General features: G+C 38.4%; 1 protein-coding gene across 16 annotated transcripts in view; it reads right to left on the reverse strand.

The window, feature by feature from the left end:
• HYCC2 (hyccin PI4KA lipid kinase complex subunit 2) overlaps positions 1-19,024 on the reverse strand; it is a 148,405-nt gene that overhangs the window by 49,618 nt on the left and 79,763 nt on the right. For 11 of the 16 annotated variants that reach the window (XM_055290148.2, XM_063644935.1, XM_063644932.1 and 8 more), the window contains 2 exons: positions 2,394-2,474; positions 1,288-1,389 (listed from right to left, as the gene is read on the reverse strand). In XM_055290148.2, coding sequence (XP_055146123.1) covers positions 1,288-1,389; positions 2,394-2,444 — 153 coding nt within the window. In that variant the 5' untranslated portion in view covers positions 2,445-2,474. Of the gene's footprint in view, positions 1-515; positions 572-1,287; positions 1,390-2,393; positions 2,475-4,348; positions 4,445-11,956; positions 12,289-19,024 lie in introns of those variants that run through there. The other 5 variants (XM_063644939.1, XM_055290157.2, XM_055290153.2 and 2 more) reach the window with 4 other exon arrangements.

Genomic DNA, 19,024 nt, shown 5'->3' on the forward strand with positions numbered 1-19,024 from the left:
ATGTCATTTTAGAATCTCATTTTGTACTTCACTGTTCTTCCAATCAGTATTATTCTATGTTCATTACGTACATGATAAAATACTGGATTCTAGGGAAGTTACAAATACAGAATATCTGACCACTGCCCATGAAGAGCTTACAATCTAAAGAGAAAGCAATAAAACAAATACATTTTAATAAGCAAAGCTTAAATGTTAAGACAGCGCAAAAAAAGGGGTAGGGAATACACACATTCATTATTCAAACAAAGAATTCTGAAAACTCTTGACCATATGGATATGCATATACGTACATTACGCATACCCAGAGTTATAAAACACTCAGAAATACACTGCAAGAGAAAAAGCAAATGAATCCTGCAATTGCTGCTACAAATAGCAACAGATGCAAGTCTAACTGAGAGCCAGTCGCAATTTAGGAGACAGGAAAGAAGGAGGTCAATAAGCAAGCTTTTAGTGGTAGGACAAAAATGAAGATGCACTTTAAGTTAAGCTGCTGGTTAGGAGAGGATTACCTGAACTTCTTCAAACTCACTCCAGTACACAGCAGAGGCACTCTTGGAGGCTGTATCTGGGAAGATAAGAAGCTACTTTCCTGTGTGTTCCTTTCATTTTCATTTTAAGCATACATGAATCCAGTGGTGATAAAACTGTATGTCATACTACTGTGTTAATGGAAAGATAATGTGTGTATTTTGCATAAATTAATATACAGATTCAATAACTGCACTTTTTCCTTCTATCACAAGGTTAAATAATACAAAACTCTTATTCTAAGTTTATTGATCTTGACTACTTAGACTAAAAAGTGCTTCCTCTGATCCTTTTCAGGCTAAATTTACTAGCAGCATCATTTTGTGTTATCAGTTTGATTTCACTGACTAGAGTGATTATACCTAGTTATATATTATCAGTAAAATAATTGTAAAAATACTTAAGATAAATAAAGCTGGATCAGTATACAGTTAAAATATGGCTTCCAGAGCAGGAAACATTCCAGAACAGGAAACAGAAAAGTTTCAAATAAATAATCCACTGAGATGATGGTCAATAAAATCAACAATCAAAACATACTGCACACTCAACAGGAAAAAATTTGACCAAAACATTTCAAAATATGGAAAGGCAGGGGATAGGGAAAGCCAAAGCAACTATCAGAATGAAAAACAGCAGAAAGAAAATTTTCCAGATCCACAAGGAGAGAAAACTATAAAACTTAAATTTACATGTTTTGGTATACATATTTGATTTCACTATGTAGAAATTATTTTTCTTGAGCTCTCCTACCTCATTATTTGAATCTTGAATAACTTTATAGAGGGCTGGTACAAGTGTTTTTTTCCGGTGTAAAGTTGCTGCATAACTGGTGATCTGAGTGTCAGGTAATGCCTAAAAGAAACCACCAAAGGAAAACAAAAGTGAACATTTGAGAAGTGAGGAACTTTATTTTACACAAATAGTTCTTGAACAGATTTATAACAAACTCAAGTAAGAAAAGTAAAAATAATTAATATAAAGAAATAGGCTCGGCACAGTGGCTCACGCCTGGAATCCCAGCAGTTCGGGAGGTCAAGGCAAGCGTATCACTTGTGGTCAGGAGTTCAAGACCAGCCTGGCCAACACGGTGAAACCTGTCTCTACTAAAAATACCAAAAATTAGCCATGCGTGGTGGCGGGTGCCTGTAATCCCAGCTACTCAGGAGGCTGAGGCAGAAGAATTGCTTGAACCTGGGAGGTGGAGGTTGCAGTGAGCCGAGATCGCGCCACTGCACTCCAGCCTGGGTGACAGAGAGAGACTCCATCTCAAAAAAAAAAAAGAAAGAACCATCAGAGTTCGAACAAATTAAGTTAGGATGTTATAGTATACAATTCTTCTAACTACTCAACCATAAATACTGATTAGAAATCACATATTATACCAACATTTCCCAAAATGGGCCATCTTAAATTAATCTAATCTTTAAAAAAATGTAGGATGTTTCAATTCTTGCATTTATGTTTTGCCAGAATATTTACAATTCCATAGTATTCATAAATTACATAGTTTTCCATAAAAACTATTTGATTTTTAATTACAGGATAGAAAAACATAGGCATAAATCCTGTTTTTGTGCCTTATTAAAGCTTGGTGGATCTTCTCTTTTACTGAATATATTTTAAAATATCGTTTCATCAATCCTAACAACTATTTTCATTTTTACATATCACCTTCTAGCCATTATTCATATTAGTACCATTTTTAAGAACTGCAATTACAGAAACATGTTATTTTGTATTTTGCCATTTCCACTTCCTACTATATATTTTTATGTTTCTCCATAGAGCACATATTCACTGTTTGAATTACTGATGTATAGAAGAATATAAACATTCTGATCTCCAATCCAATTTACCTTGAATTCTGATAACCATTCTTCCACAACACAACGGTCAGTTCCCAGCATTTTCTTTTACCTTCTACTCCTCTTTTATCTCTAAAAGAAAAAAGTATTGAAGCTGAGGACAGTAGTACTTACGGAAACAACTAGAAATAAATGATATGTGCCTTTCACCAAGGAAAATTAATCTACTATATATTTTAGATAAGGTGACTTGTTTTAGTTTGGAGCACAATTAAAAGAAAATTTTTCAGAAGTAAATTCTGGCTGGGCGTGGTGGCTCACACCTGAATCTCAACACTTTGGGAGCCGAGGTAGGAGAATCACTTGAGCTCGGAGTTCAAGACCAGCCTGGCAACACAGTGAGACCTTGTCTCTACTAAAAATCAAGAAAATTAGCCGGGCATGGTGGCGTGCACATCCAGTCCTAGTCACTTGGTACTCAAAGGTCAGAGGATAACTTGACCACAGGAGATAGAGGATGCAGAGAGCTATGATCGTGCCACTGTATTCTGGCCTGGGCGACAGAGCCAGACCCTGTCTCAAAAATAAAATAAAAATAAGTTTTATGTTTAATGATACATTTGAAACCTATTATCCTAATGCTTTCATATTTTCTCCAGCAAATTATACTTCAAAGTGGCAAAGACAAGTGTCCTGAGTAAAATCAAGTTGCACATTATCCAGACAAATGCAGTCTACAGTTTTACCAAATACATAACCAGAATAAGCTACACATCATAAAATGAACCGAGAGAGTATAAATGACAAAGCTATATAAACTAGAAACCAAAGGTTACATATTCAGCAAACGGAATATAAACATATATGCACCATACAAAATAAGGCCTCTGAAGAAAACAGATCTCTAAATTTTCTAAAATGGAAAAACAGCTGGGCACAGTGGCTCATGCCTGTAATCCCAGCACTTTGGGAGGCTGAGGCAGGACTGAGCCCAAGAGTTCCAGACCAGCCTGGGCAACATGGTGAGACCCAATATCTATAAAAAAAAAAAAAAAAAAAATTGGCCGGGCGCTGTGGCTCATGCTTGTAATCCCAGCACTTTGGGAGGCCAAGGCAGGCAGATCACGAGGTCAGGAGATCGAGACCACGCTGAAACCCCGTCTCTACTAAAAATACAAAAAACTAGCCAGGCGTGGTGGCGGGCGCCTGTAGTCCCAGCTACCAGAGAGGCTGAGGCAGGAGGATCCCTTGAGCCCAGGAGGTCAAGGCTGCATTGAGCCATGTTCACGCCACTGCACTCCAGCCTAGGCAACAGAGTGAGACCCTGTCTCAAAAATAAATAAATGAATAAATCAACTGGAAAAATGCCCAAGTTGAAAAAGCAAGCTGTAGGATGTAAACTGTAATTCCATTTAAATGCTAAGGTAGTCACCCCTGGAAGTTCATCAGCACCCAAGTAGGCAGCTGCCAAAAAATCTAAAAAGGGATTTCATAAGAATTAATTGATTCATTCCATAAATATTTCTTAAGCATCAACTATATGGCAGCCATTATGCTAGGATCTGGAAATACAATAGTAAACAAATCCAGATGTACACCCACTTTAACGAACCACTTATCTAGTGGACGGGACCAAACATATTTTTGCAAAGAGATGAAGGGAAAGAAAGAAAGAAAAGAAAAAAAGAAAAGAAAAGACACATAAAAGTATAAAACAAAGGAGCCAAATATTGACTAAGAAATCAAAAGAGCTTCTCTGAGGTGCTGCTTAAGTTGAGATATCAAAGATCCATAGAATTAAGGGGAGTAGAAAGAGAACATTCTAGGAAGAGGGAACCACTTATATAAAAGGTCCTGTGGCAAGAAAAAGCACAGAAAGTTACAGAATCTAAATGAAGATCCAAGTGGTTTGGAGTACTGAGCACAATGGGCAAGAGTTGAGGGTGGACAGGAAGGCACAGTCCGATGGTATAGGAAGTTGGAAGGCCAGGCATGGTGGCTCACACCTGTAGTTCTAGCACTTTGGGAGGCTGAGGTGAGAGGATTGCTTGAGGCCAGGAGCTTGAGACATGCCTGGGAAACACAGCATGAGACTCCCATCTCTACAAAAAAATTTTTAAAAATTATCTGGATGTGCTAATATCATAATGATAGGATCAAATTCACACATAACAACAGTAACCTTAAATGTAAATGGGCTAAATGCTCCAATTAAAAGACACAGAGGGCAAACTGGATAAACAGTCAAGGCCCGTAAGTATGCTGTATTCAGGAGACCCATCTCACATGTAAAGACATACATAGGCTCAAAATAAAGAGATGGAGGAAGATCTACCAAGCAAATGGAAAGAAAAAAAAAAAAAAAAAAAAGCAGGGGTTGCAATCCTAGTCTCTGATAAAACAGACTTTAAACCAACAAAGATCAAAAGAGTTTACAAAGAAGGCCATTACATGATGGTAAAGGGATCAATGCAACAAGAAGAGCTAACTATCCTAAATATACATGCACCCAATACAGGAGCACCCAGATTCATAAAGCAAGTCCTTAGAGGCCTACCAAGAGATTTAGACTCCCACGCAGTAATAATGGGAGACTTTAACACCCCACTGTCAATATTAGACAGATCAACGAGACAGAAGGCTAACAAGGATATCCAGGACTTGAACTCAGCTCTGCACCAAGCAGACCTAATAGACATCTACAGAACTCTCCACCCCAAATCAACAGAATATACATGCTTCTCAGCACCACATCACACTTATTCCAAAATTGACCACATAGTTGGAAGTAAAGCACTCCTCAGCAAATGTACAGAAATCACAACAAACTGTCTCTCCAACCACAGTGCAATCAAACTAGAACTCAGGATAAAGAAACTCACTCAAAACCACTCAACTACATGGAAACTGAACAACCTGCTCCTGAATGACTATTGGGTACATAAAGAAATGAAGGCAGAAATAAAGATGTTCTTTGAAACCAACAAGAACAAAGACACAACATACCAGAATCTCTGGGACACATTCAAAGCAGTGTGTAGAGGGAAATTTATAGCACTAAATGCCCACAAGAGAAAGCAGGAAAGACCTACAATTGACACCCTAACATCACAATTAAAAGAACTAGAAAAGCAAGAGCAAACACATTCAAAAGCGAGCAGAGGGCAAGAAATAACTAAGATCAGAACAGAACTGAAGGAGATAGAGACACAAAAAACCCTTCAAAAAATCCATGAATCCAGGAGCTGCTTTTTTGAAAGGATCAACAAAATTGATAGACCACTAGCAAGACTAATAAAGAAGAAAAGGGAGAAGAATCAAATAGATGCAATAAAAAATGATAAGGGGGATATCACCACCAATCCCACAGAAATACAAACTACCATCAGAGAATACTATAAACACCTCTACGCAAATAAACTAGAAAATCTAGAAGAAATGGATAAATTCCTCGACACATACACACTCCCAAGACTAAACCAGGAAGAAGTTGAATCCCTGAATAGACCAATAACAGGCACTGAAACTGAGGCAATAATTAATAGCTTACCAACCAAAAAAAGCCCAGGACCAGACAGATTCACAGCTGAATTCTACCAGAGGTACAAAGAGGAGCTGGTACCATTCCTTCTAAAACTATTCCAATCAATAGAAAAAGAGGGAATCCTCCCTAACTCATTTTATGAGGCCAGCATCATCCTGATACCAAAGCCTGGAAGACACACAACAAAAAAAGAGAATTTTAGACCAACATCCCTGATGAACATCGATGCAAAAATCCTCAATAAAATACTGGCAAACTGATTCCAGCAACACATCAAAAAGCTTATCCACCAAGATCAAGTCAGCTTCATCCCTGGGATGCAAGGCTGGTTCAACATACGCAAATCAATAAATGTAATCCATCACATAAACAGAACCAAAGACAAAAACCACATGATTATCTCAATAGATGCAGAAAAGGCCTTCAACAAAATTCAACAACCCTTCATGCTAAAAACTCTCAATAAATTAGGTACTGATTCCTTCTTTTCTTTTTTTGAGTTGGAGTCTCACCCTATCACCCAGACTGAAGCACAGTGGCGAGATCTTGGCTCACTGCAACCTCCGCCTCCCAAGTTCAAGCGATTCTCCTGCCTTAGCCTCCCAAGTAACTGGGACTACAGGCATGCACCACCACACCCAGCTAATTTTTGTATTTTTAGTAGAGACAGGATTTCACCACATTGGCCAGGCTGGTCTCCAACTCCTGATCTCAGGTGATCTGCCCACATCGGCCTCCTAAAGTGCTGGGATTACAGGTGTGAGCCACTGCGCCCAGCTTATCTCATCCTTTTTAACCGCCATAAAACTGTAAGCACAAACCCTTATCTGTCCAATAACTTACTGGTAGACACAGACTGTTTTCAATTTTCTTATATTACCAAAAAAATGTTGCAATCAACACCCTTATACTATTCGTGCATTTGTGTTGTTGTCTTCCATAGTATAAATTCTAAAAATTGTACTTGAAATTTTAAGGTTGTAAGATATAAACATTATTGATAGCATATCCAAATCTACTCTCAAAACTATAATCTTTCACAGATTTTTAAGGAGCATATGGCTGTTACATGTACAGAATAATTTCTTCCTGCTCTGTTTATAAAGCTACTACCATAGCATAGAAACCTAAATTAATCTAAATATAAAACCATCAATTTGCCTGCATTTATTAACATATAAGACTTTTAAAACTAGTACAATGAAAATTGGAATCAGAACACTCTATAACAAAAAAGGAATCACAATATATATTACTATATTTTAAAAATTGGCTGGGCACAGTGGCTCATGCCTATAACCCCAGCATTTTGGGAGGCCGAGTCGGGCGGATCACCTGAGGTTGGAAGTTTGAGACCAGCCTCACCAACATGGAGAAACCCCGTCTCTACTAAAAATATAAAATTAACCAGATATGATGGCACATGCCTGTAATCCCAGCTACTCAGGATGCTGAGGCAGGAGAGTCATTTCAACCTGGGAAGCGGAAGTTGCGGTGAGCCGAGATAGCGCCATTGCACTCTAGCGTGGGCGACAACAGCAAAACTCCGTCTCAAAAAAAAAAAAAATCACCTTGCTTGCTTAGTTAAGGCTTGACTCTTCTAAAATTAAAAACCACATTCATGGTTTACTCTTTAAACAACCTGGAAGTTATTTTAGAATATATTAGATTAAAATCTAACAATTTTTTCTTCCAATTGTTTTAATACATTGTTTGCATGCCTTTTCTTGTTTCTGTTTTTGCAGAGACTTGAAATACTACTAAAGTCTTACATATATTTGAAAATATTTCCCAGCTACTTTTCCCACTAGTTTTGCACAAGGACTACAATCATTTATTTACTATCATTTTATTTTATTTTTTGAGACAGAGTCTTGCTCTGTTGCCCAGGCTGGAGTGTAGTGGCACGATCTCGGTTCACTGCAACCTCCACCTCCCAGATTCAAGCAATTCTCCTGCCTCAGCCTCCCGAGTATCTGGGATTACAGGTGTGTGCCACCATGCCCAGCTAATTTTTTGTATTTTTGGTAGAGATGGGGTTTCACCAAGTTGCCCAAGCTGGTCTCGAACTCCTGGCTTCAAGTGATCAGCCCGCCTTGGCCTCCCACAGTGCTGGGATTACAGGTGTCAGCCACCATGCCCAGCCTATTTACTGTCATTTTATAATATATAGCAGTACAAGCCTTATCCTAATTCATTTTTTCTAAAAATATATTTCATCATTATTGCCTGCCTTATTCTTGCAGATGAATATTAGAGTTTTGATAATAAATTCCTTCCCCACATCCTATCCTCAGGAGAATTTTTAAATTAATTACAAATTACATCTTCACAATATTGAGTTATCCCACAGAGGAGCATAGCACTGCTCTTTCTTAAAATTCCTCTTTTATATGTCTTAGTATAAATTTTGTATTTTCTTCATACAGGTCAACACAATTTCCAATTAATTTCTACGTGGTTTTTATATTTTGATGCAATTACGATTGGGATTCGCTTCCATTATCTTTTCTACCTAGATATTGTTACACAAAAATTAAGAAAACTTTTTTTTTAGAGACAGGTCTCTGTCACCTCAGCTGGACTGCAGGGGTGCAATCATAGCTCACTGTAGTCTCAAACTCCTTGGCTCAATCGATCCTCCTGCCTCAGGCTCCTGAGTAGCTGAGATTATAAACATGTGCCACAATGCCTGGCTAATTTTTTATAATTTTGTTTTTTGTAGAGACAGGGTCTCACTATGTTGCCCAGGCTACAAAAACATTTTGTAAACATCAAAATTAAAAGTTTTTAGATAATTATAATTATTTAAAACATTTTAAATGGTTTAAATCAAGATGTCTATGTTTTAGGAGAAACGTATAAACAAATCATCTTTTAGCTAACTACAAGGAATTTTTTTTTTAATGTATATTACTACTTTACTGAAAAGGGCAAGAAAAAACTACAATTAGTCAATTTTTTTTCAAAGTTCTCTAAAGAACATAAACTGCCTTTAGAAATTAAAAAAAAAAAGCTATTTGCATGTGTGTGTGTGTGTGTGTGTGTCTGTGTGCACGCGTGAGATGAGATCTCTGTCTCCCAGGCTGGAATGCAGTGACACAATCAGGGCTCACTGCAGCCTCACAGCCTTGACCTTCCAGGCTCAAGCAATCTTCACACCTCAGCCCCCTAAGTAGCTGGTACTACAGGCATGTGCCACCATGGTTGGCTAATTTATTTTATTTTTTGAGACGGAGTCTCGCTCTGTTGCCCAGACAGGAGTGCAGTGGCGCGATCTCGGCTCACTACAAGCTCCGTCTCCTGGGTTCATGCCATTCTCCTGCCTCAGCCTCCCAAGTTGCTGGGACTACAGGCGCCCACCACCACGCCCAGCTAATTTTTTTGTATTTTTAGTAGAGACGGGGTTTCACCGTGTTAGCCAGTATGGTCTCGATCTCCTGACCTCGTGATCCGCCAGCCTCGGCCTCCCAAAGTGCTGGAATTATGGGTGTGAGCCACCGCGCCCAGCCTAATTTTTTTTATTGTACACAGACAGAGGGTTTTCCTATGTTGCCCAGATTGGTCTCATTTCTGGGCTCAAGCAGTCTTCCCATTTTGGCCTCTCAAAGTGCTGAAATTACAGGCATGAGCCACTGCACCCAGCCAAGCCAAACACTTTTTAAAAAGCAACACAAATCTTTTAATTTGATATGTATGTTATCAGAATCCCTGTCTGATATAGGGTCCAGAATATTTATTTTAGAAAAGTCCCTCAAGTAATCCTGATGATCATCCTCTAGTTAAAAAAAAAAAAAAAAAAAAAAGTACCATCTCCAGGCTACATTACTATTTTAAATTCCTATTTGATCTTTCCTATAACCACAAATTTAGCACATTAAATCTCTCTAGTTTCCACCCATACCACTTAAAAAAATGACTAAAAATGAAATACCTTTAAATAGAGAAATATAGTGGTATTAATAATTATAATCATAACATCATATTTCCCAACTCTAAAAATACTACTAGTTTTAAGACAGTAATTTATTATGTACTTTAAAAGAAAATATGAAATAATATTTTATGAAAAAGAAAACAAAAAGCTTAACTAAATCTGGGCACTCCTGTATTGGGTGCATATATATTTAGGATAGTTAGCTCTTCTTGTTGAATTGATCCCTTTACCATTATGTAATGGCCTTCTTTGTCTCTTTTGATCTTTGTTGGTTTAAAGTCTGTTTCAGAGACTAGGATTGCAACCCCTGCTTTTTTTTGTTTTCCATTTGCTTGGCAGATCTTCCTCCATCCCTTTATTTTGAGCATATGTGTGTCTCTACACGTGAGATGGGTTTCCTGAATATAGCACACTGATGGGTCTTGACTCTTTATCCAATTTGCCAGTCTGTGTCTTTTAATTGGAGCACTTAGCCCATTTACATTTAAGGTTAATATTGTTATGTGTGAATTTGATCCTGTCATTATGATGTTAGCTGGTTATTTTGCTCGTTAGTTGATGCAGTTTCTTCCTAGCCTCGATGGTCCTTACAATTTGGCATGTTTTTGCAGTGGCTGGTACCGGTTGTTCCTTTCCATGTTTACTGCTTCCTTCAGGAGCTCTTTTAGGCCAGGCCTGGTGGTGACAAAATCTCTCAGCATTTGCTTGTCTGTAAAGTATTTTATTTCTCCTTCACGTATGAAGCTTAGTTTGGCTGGATATGAAATTCTGGGTTGAAAATTCTTTTCTTTAAGAATGGTGAATATTGGCCCCCACTCTCTTCTGGCTTGTAGAGTTTCTGCCAAGAGATCTGCTGTTAGTCTGATGGGATTCCCTTTGTGCGCAACCCAACCTTTCTCTCTGGCTGCCCTTAACATTTTTTCCTTCATTTCAACTTTGGTGAATCTGACAACTATGTGTCTTGGAGTTGCTCTTCTCGAGGAGTATCTTTGTGGTGTTCTCTGTATTTCCTGAATCTGAATGTTGGCCTGCCTTGCTAGACTGGGGAAGTTCTCCTGGATTATATCCTGCAGAGTGTTTTCCAGCTTGGTTCCATTCTCCCCGTCACTTTCAGGCACACCAATCAGACGTAGATTTGGTCTTTACACATAGTCCCATATTTCTTGGAGGCTTTGTTTCTTTTCATTCTTTTTTCTCTAAACTTCTCTTCTCACTTCATTTCATTCATTTGATCTTCCATCACTGATACCCTTTCTTCCAGTTGATCGAATCGGCTACTGAGGCTCGTGCATTCGTCACGTAGTTCTCGTGCCGTGGTTTTCAGCTCCATCAGGTCCTTTAAGGACTTCTCTGCATTGGTTATTCTAGTTAGCCATTTGTCTAATCTTTTTTCAAGGTTTTTAACTTCTTTGCCATGGGTTCGAACTTCCTCCTTTAGCTTGGAGTAGTTTGACCATCTGATGCCTTCTTCACTCAACTCATCAAAGTCATTCTCCGTCCAGCTTTGTTCCGTTGCTGGTGAGGAGCTGTGTTCCTTTGGAGGAGGAAAGGTGCTCTGATTTTCAGAATTTTCAGTTTTTCTGCTCTGTTTTTTCCCCATCTTTGTGGTTTTATCTACCTTTGGTCTTTGATGATGGTGACGTACAGATGGGGTTTTGGTGTGGATGTCCTTTCTGTTTGTTAGTTTTCCTTCTAACAGTGAGGACCCTCAGCTGCAGGTCTGTTGGAGTTTGCTGGAGGTCCACTCCAGACCGTTTGCCTGGGTATCAGCAGCGGAGGCTGCAGAACAGCGGATATTGGTGAACAGCAAATGTTGCTGACTGATCGTTCCTCTGGAAGTTTTGTCTCAGAGGAGTACCTGGCCGTGTGAGGTGTCAGTCTGCCCCTACTGGGGGGGTGCCTCCAAATAGATGCAATAAAAAATGATAAAGGGGATATCACCACCGATCCCACAGAAATACAAACTACCATCAGAGAATACTATAAACACCTCTACGCAAATAAACTAGAAAATCTAGAAGAAATGGATAAATTCCTCGACACATACACACTCCCAAGACTACCAGGAAGAAGTTGAATCTCTGAGTAGACCAATAACAGGCTCTGAAATTGAGGCAATAATTAATAGCTTACCAACCAAAAAGAGTCCAGGACCTGATGGATTCACAGCTGAATTCTACCAGAGGTACAAGGAGGAGCTGGTACCATTCCTTCTGAAACTATTCCAATTGATAGAAAAAGAGGGAATCCTCCCTAACTCATTTTATGAGGCCAGCATCATCCTGATACCAAAGCCTGGCAGAGACATAACAAAAAAAGAGAATTTTAGACCAATATCCCTGATGAACATCGATGCAAAAATCCTCAATAAAATACTGGCAAACTGAATCCAGCAGCACATCAAAAAGCTTATCCACCATGATCAAGTGGGCTTCATCCCTGGGATGCAAGGCTGGTTCAACATACGCAAATCAATAAACATAATCCAGCATATAAACGGAACCAATGACAAAAACCACATGATTATCTCAATAGATGCGGAAAAGGCCTTTGACAAAATTCAACAACCCTTCATGCTAAAAACTCTCAACAAATTAGGTACTGATGAAACGTATCTCAAAATAATAAGAGCTATCTATGACAAACCCACAGCCAATATCATACTGAATGGGCAAAAACTGGAAGCATTCCCTCTGAAAACTGGCACAAGACAGGGATGCCCTCTCTCACCACTCCTATTCAATATAGTGTTGGAAGTTCTGGCCAGGGCAATCAGGCAGGAGAAAGAAATAAAGGGTATTCAATTAGGAAAAGAGGAAGTCAAATTGTCCCTGTTTGCAGATGACATGATTGTATATCTAGAAAACCCCATCATCTCAGCCCAAAATCTCCTTAAGCTGATAAGCAACTTCAGCAAAGTCTCAGGATACAAAATCAATGTACAAAAATCACAAGAATTCTTATACACCAATGACAGACAAACAGAGAGCCAAATCATGAGTGAACTCCCATTCACAATTGCTTCAAAGAGAAGAAAATACCTAGGAATCCAACTTACAAGGGACGTGAAGGACCTCTTCAAGGAGAACTACAAACCACTGCTCAATGAAATAAAAGAGGATACAAACAAATGGAAGAACAGTCCATGCTCATGGGTAGAAAGAATCAATATCGTGAAAATGGCCACACTGCCCAAGGTAATTTATAGATTCAGTGCCATCCCCATCAAGCTACCAAGGACTTTCTTCACAGAATTGGAAAAAACTACTTTAAAGTTCATATGGAACCAAAAAAGAGCCCACATTGCCAAGTCAATCCTAAGCCAAAAGAACAAAGCTGGAGGCATCACGCTACCTGACTTCAAACTATACTACAAGGCTACAGTAACCAAAACAGTATGGTACAGGTACCAAAACAGAGATGTAGACCAATGGAACAGAACAGAGCCCTCAGAAATGATGTCACATATCTACAACTATCTGATCTTTGACAAACCTGACAAAAACAAGAAATGGGGAAAGGGTTCCTTATTTAATAAATGGTGCTGGGAAAACTGGCTAGCCATATGTAGAAAGCTGAATCTGGATCCCTTCCTTACACCTTATACAAAAATTAATTCAAGATGGATTAAAGACTTAAATGTTGGACCTAAAACCATAAAAACCCTAGAAGAAAACTTAGGCAACACCATTCAGGACACAGGCAAAGGCAAGGACTTCATGTCTAAAACACCAAAAGCAATGGCAACAAAAGCCAAAATTGACAAATGGGATCTAATTAAACTAAAGAGCTTCTGCACAGCAAAAGAAACTACCATCAGAGTGAACAAGCAACCTATAGAATGGGAGAAAATTTTTGCAATGTACTCATCTGACAAAGGGCTATTATCCAGAATCTATAATGAACTCAAACAAATTTACAAGAAAAAAACAAACAACCCCATCAAAAAGTGGGTGGAGGATATGAACAGACACTTCTCAAAAGAAGACATTTATGCAGCCAAAGACACATGAAAAAATGCTCATCATCACTGGCCATCAGAGAAACGCAAATCAAAACCACAATGAGATACCATCTCACACCAGTTAGAATTGCCATCATTAAAAAGTCAGGAAACAACAGGTGCTGGAGAGGATGTAGAGAAATAGGAACACTTTTACACTGTTGGTGGGACTGTAAACTAGTTCAACCATTGTGGAAGTCAGTGTGGCGATTCTTCAGGGATCTAGAACTAGAAATACCATTTGACCCAGCCATCTCATTACTGGGTATATACCCAAAGGAATATAAACCATGCTGCTATAAAGACACATGCACACGTATGTTTACTGCCGCACTATTCACAATAGCAAAGACTTGGAACCAACCCAGATGTCCATCAATGATAGATTGGATTAAGAAAATGTGGCACATATATACCATGGAATACTATGCAGCCATAAAAAATGATGAGTTCATGTCCTTTGTAGGGACAGGGAAGAAGCTGGAAACCATCATTCTCAGCAAACTATCGCAGGGACAATAAACCAAACACCGCATGTTCTCACTCATAGTTGGGAACTGAACAATGAAAACACATGGACACAGGAAGTGGAACATCACACACCGGGGCCTGTTGTGGGGTGGAGGGACGGGGGAGGGATAGCATTAGGGGATATACCTAATGTTAAATGATGAGTTAATGGGTGCAGCACACCAACATGGCACATGTATACATATCTAACAAACCTGCATGTTGTGCACATGTACCCTAAAACGTAAAGTATAATAAAAAAAAGAAAAAGACTTACGAATTGTTGATAAAACAAAAAAAGCTGAACTAAAAGATAAGAGTATAAGGTCTTTCATAGAACCACATGCCACTTTTTAAAAATTATCCTTTATGTTTCTGGCCACCTTTGGTCTTTGTACCTGCCACCTGGCATTCTCTCCCAGCTCTGTATGTGGCTGGAGTAGACTCAGTTCATGTATCAACTCCTTAGAGAAACTTTCCCTATATACTTTAATCAGCTACCCCTACCTTCCTCCTCTCTCCAACCTGCCCATTTTCTTCATAGCATTTAGCACAATCTGTAATTATCGTTTATTTGTTTACTTAATGTCTGTCTTTTCTACTAGAATCTGTACTTTACAGGGACAGGCACTGTATCCCAAGTGACAGGCATATAGCAGGCATCCAATCATCTGTTGATTTTGAGTACCTTCAGCACTGACAGTGTTATTTCTGGCCATAACAAAACCTGAGATTTCTGTTTTCTAAGTTAAACTTGATAATTTTACTTGGAAAACTAAATACCAAATGGAAGTTAAATACCTTCTTCAAATATCGTCCAGAAATTTTTGACAAGTAGATGTTGTCCCAGATGCATGAATTAGTAACACCACCCTTGCCAAGGTTTGATATAAGAGACTGAATGATTTGGCAATTTTGTTGTCTTTGAATTAACTGACATAAGTCAGGCAATCTTCTACTGAGATAACTGTTCATTTCAAAGCTGTATCATAAAGTGATATACAGCAGATATTTTCAACAACAATTAGGAACACAAATCCAATTAATATTTCAACCCCACGTGGTGCCACTAATACCAACTGAAATAACTGAATAAAAGAATACATAAAGCCAAATTCTAGAAATACCAAGTATAGATGACTACCACTACTTCACAATTTACTTGGCGGGTCACTGAAAAGTTTCTTCAGACAAGTCACATCTCAATTTCTGAAAATATCAAATTGTGAAAAAAAGTGTGTCTTAAAAGTGAGGAAATAAGTTACTAGCGAGCCTATTAAGTATAAACATGGTACCTACCAGGTGTTTCCTATATTTTATCTGATTTAATAACAGGTGGCAGAATGTAGTGGTGTACAGCAGCAGTTCTCAGCTTTTTTGGTTTCAGAATTTCTTTCATTAAAAAAGTTCATTTATTAATTCATTTAAAAATAAGCCTATTACATGTTAACATTTTAAAGTGAAAATTATGTTCTTCTAAAACAAAAACAAATTGAGAATAGCGGTTTTTGTTGTTGTTGTTGTTGTGAATCTCATAATTGGTTTTTTTGTTTGTTCATTTTTTTGAGACAAAGTTTGTGTTGCCCAAGCTGAAGTGCAGTGGCACAATCTCAGCTCACTGCAACCTCCACCTCCCAGATTCAAGCAATTCTGCCTCAGCCTCTGAGGAGCTGGGATCACAGGCACGCACCACCATATCCGACTAATTTTTTTATTTTTAGTACAGATGGGGTTTTGCCATGTTGGCCAGGCTGGTCTCAGACTCCTTGACCTCAAGTGATCCACCTGCCTCAGCTTCTCAAAGCGCTGTGATTACAGGCGTGAGCCACTGTGCCCAGCCGCATAATTGCGTCTGCATTCAATCTGTTGCAGAAAAATCTCACTGTGTATTTATGACAGAATGACAGTGAAGATGGCAAATATTATCTTTATATTAATATGAAAAATAGCTTTGACCCTATGGACCCCCTTAAAGGATCCTGAGGATCACATTTTGATCACAAACTCTGGAGCAAGGTTGCCTAAGGTTAAGGTCACTTACTAGCTATGTTTAAACCCTCGTACCCTCTTACTAGCTATGCTCGAACCCTCTGTCCCTCATTTCAAAACTGGGAATAGCGGTACCTACTTCATATAGTTTTTGTATACTTAGAACAGTTCTTATCACAAGATAAACATTAATAAGTGTTTGCTATAAGCATTATATAATCTCCATGATACTATGTCCTATGAAGTAGCTTGTTATTCTCATCTAATAGATAAGAAAATTAAAGTGTAAATGGGTGTGTGACCTATACAAGGTAACACAGTTTAAGTGGCAGAACTCAGATTTGAATCTAATGCCATAATTTTGAAATCTATGATTGAAAAACGCACTATGTAATCTGGTCCCTGTCTTATGGTTCATACTACACTCCCCACAGCTTTCTATGTTCTGGCCATACTCTCCTTTGAGTCTCTCTATAGCTTTACGTGCACCTTAACTCCAGCACATCTGTGCAGGCTGTTCCAGCCTAGAATGCTGTCCTGCTCCTGCTACTTAAGTGGCTGGCTCCTTCTGATCTTGTAAGTCTCAGCAGCCTTTCTGAACCACTTTAAGTAAATAGCAGCTCTTTTTCCATTCCCCAGTATTTTCCATTCCAACACAAGATTTATTTCCTGCCTAGAACTTCGGATTTTGTAACTTGTTTATCAGACCTCATTACTTACTGATTGTCCATCTCCCCACTGGATTGTAAATTCCAAGAGAACAGGGTACATTTTTGCATTGCTCACTACTACTAAGCATTCAAAGCTAACAAACATACTATGATTTCTGGATGTAAGACAGGTACTTAAAAAATATAGTCAATGAACCATACTGTTTATATGTCCTCAGACAACTCATTTAAACCCTTTGGGCTTCAGTTTCCTATAACGATTAGTTATTTTCTAACTCTAAAATCCTAAAAATAGATTTTAGTACCTTCATTTGAAAAACAGAATAGTATTGGTTACAGAGAAATTCTGTAAATATATATTTTCTTTTTTTCTTTTTTCCTTTTTTTTTTTTTTTTGAGACAGAGTCTCGCTCTGTTGCCTAGGCTAGAGTGCAGTGGTGTGATCTCAGCTCACTGCAAGCTCCGCCTCCTGGGTTCACCCCATTCTCCTGCCTCAGCCTCCCGAATAGCTGGGACTACAGGCGCCTGCCACCACGTCTGGCTAATTTTTTGTATTTTTAGTAGACAGGGATTCACTGTGTTAGTCAGAATGGTCTCGATATCCTGACCTCGTGATCCACCCGCCTCAGCCTCCCAAAGTGCTGGGATTACAGGTGTGAGCCACTGCGCCTGGCCAAACATATATTTTCTAACTAGGCACAGCACTCTTAGTACATAGAGATAGCTACAGAGCACAGCTATAAATAGACTGCAAGGTATCTTTTATTTTTCAAGATGGGGGTCTCGCTATCTTGCCCCAGCTGGTCTTGAACTCCTGTGTTCAAACAATCCTCCCACCTCAGCCTACTGAATAGCTGAGATTATAGCATACGCTACAGTGCCTGGCCTTGTAAGCTTTCTGTTTATCTAACCATAAAATATAAAATTCTGAAGATCATTTCTTCTACTGTATATTACATCTATACCATCATCTGGAAAAAACTATACTTAAAAGAACTCAAGCTGATAGTCCAGCATGCAGCTTAATTCAGATCCGTACTGCCTTAGTTCCAGAATGTATAACAAGGAGGCTATCACAGAAAATGACCATCTTTTTGATAACTATGACAATGATGACCTTTTTATTATTAATAGTATTACCATTATTTAGAGATGAGTTCTTGTTACATTGCCCAGGCTGGTTTTGAACTCCTGGACCCAAGCAATCCTCCCGCCTTGGGATTAGAGCTAGGATTACAAGTGTACACCACTGTACCAGAGATGGTAATGGCAACCTTTATTAGCAAGCCCTAACTACAACATAATGAACAAAATAATAAGCTGCTGGAATGTGATCTGAAGAAGGTAAAGAACTACTTGCCGAGAAGAAAACTCACAGTACTTGTCCAAGCTCTCTTAAGTACAATAATGTGTGTCCTTGGGAAAGTTACTTAACTAATCTCTGTCTTCAAATTCCTCACTTATAAAATGAGAATAATGTATGTAGCTACGACAAAGGTTTATTTTTAAAGATTTAATAAATCAACACACATAAGGTCTTACTTAGAACAGTGACTGTACAACGTAAGTCTTCAATTGATGCTTGCTACTATTATTATTATAGAAATATTATCAATATAATTATTTAATTTTTGAACAATTTAGGAGGCATTTTTTTCCTGTAAAGTACAGAGATTATTCATCCATTCTTTCAACTAATATGCACTGTGAATACCAATTACATGCTAGGTACCAAGTAAAATGTTAAAGATACAACAGTGAGCAAAACTAACTGTGGTAAGTGCTCTCAAAGGTTTCTTGTGGATCAAAATTATGGGATAAACCAAGCTATACAATTATCAGGACAACATATGAAATAGCCAGCGATGGTTTTGCTACTGCTAATTTTCAAATTTGACCAACAACTATGCAGATATTTCAAGGCGTAAGTCTAAAACTTAGGCATTTAAGACATACTGTTAGTATAATTACCAAATTTCCTAAGGAAAAGCCCAGAGCTGCACTGTCTAATACAGGAAGCTACTTGTG

The sequence above is a fragment of the Symphalangus syndactylus genome, chromosome 8 (genome assembly GCF_028878055.3).
Source record: "Symphalangus syndactylus isolate Jambi chromosome 8, NHGRI_mSymSyn1-v2.1_pri, whole genome shotgun sequence".
NCBI classification, from domain to species: domain Eukaryota; kingdom Metazoa; phylum Chordata; class Mammalia; order Primates; family Hylobatidae; genus Symphalangus; species Symphalangus syndactylus.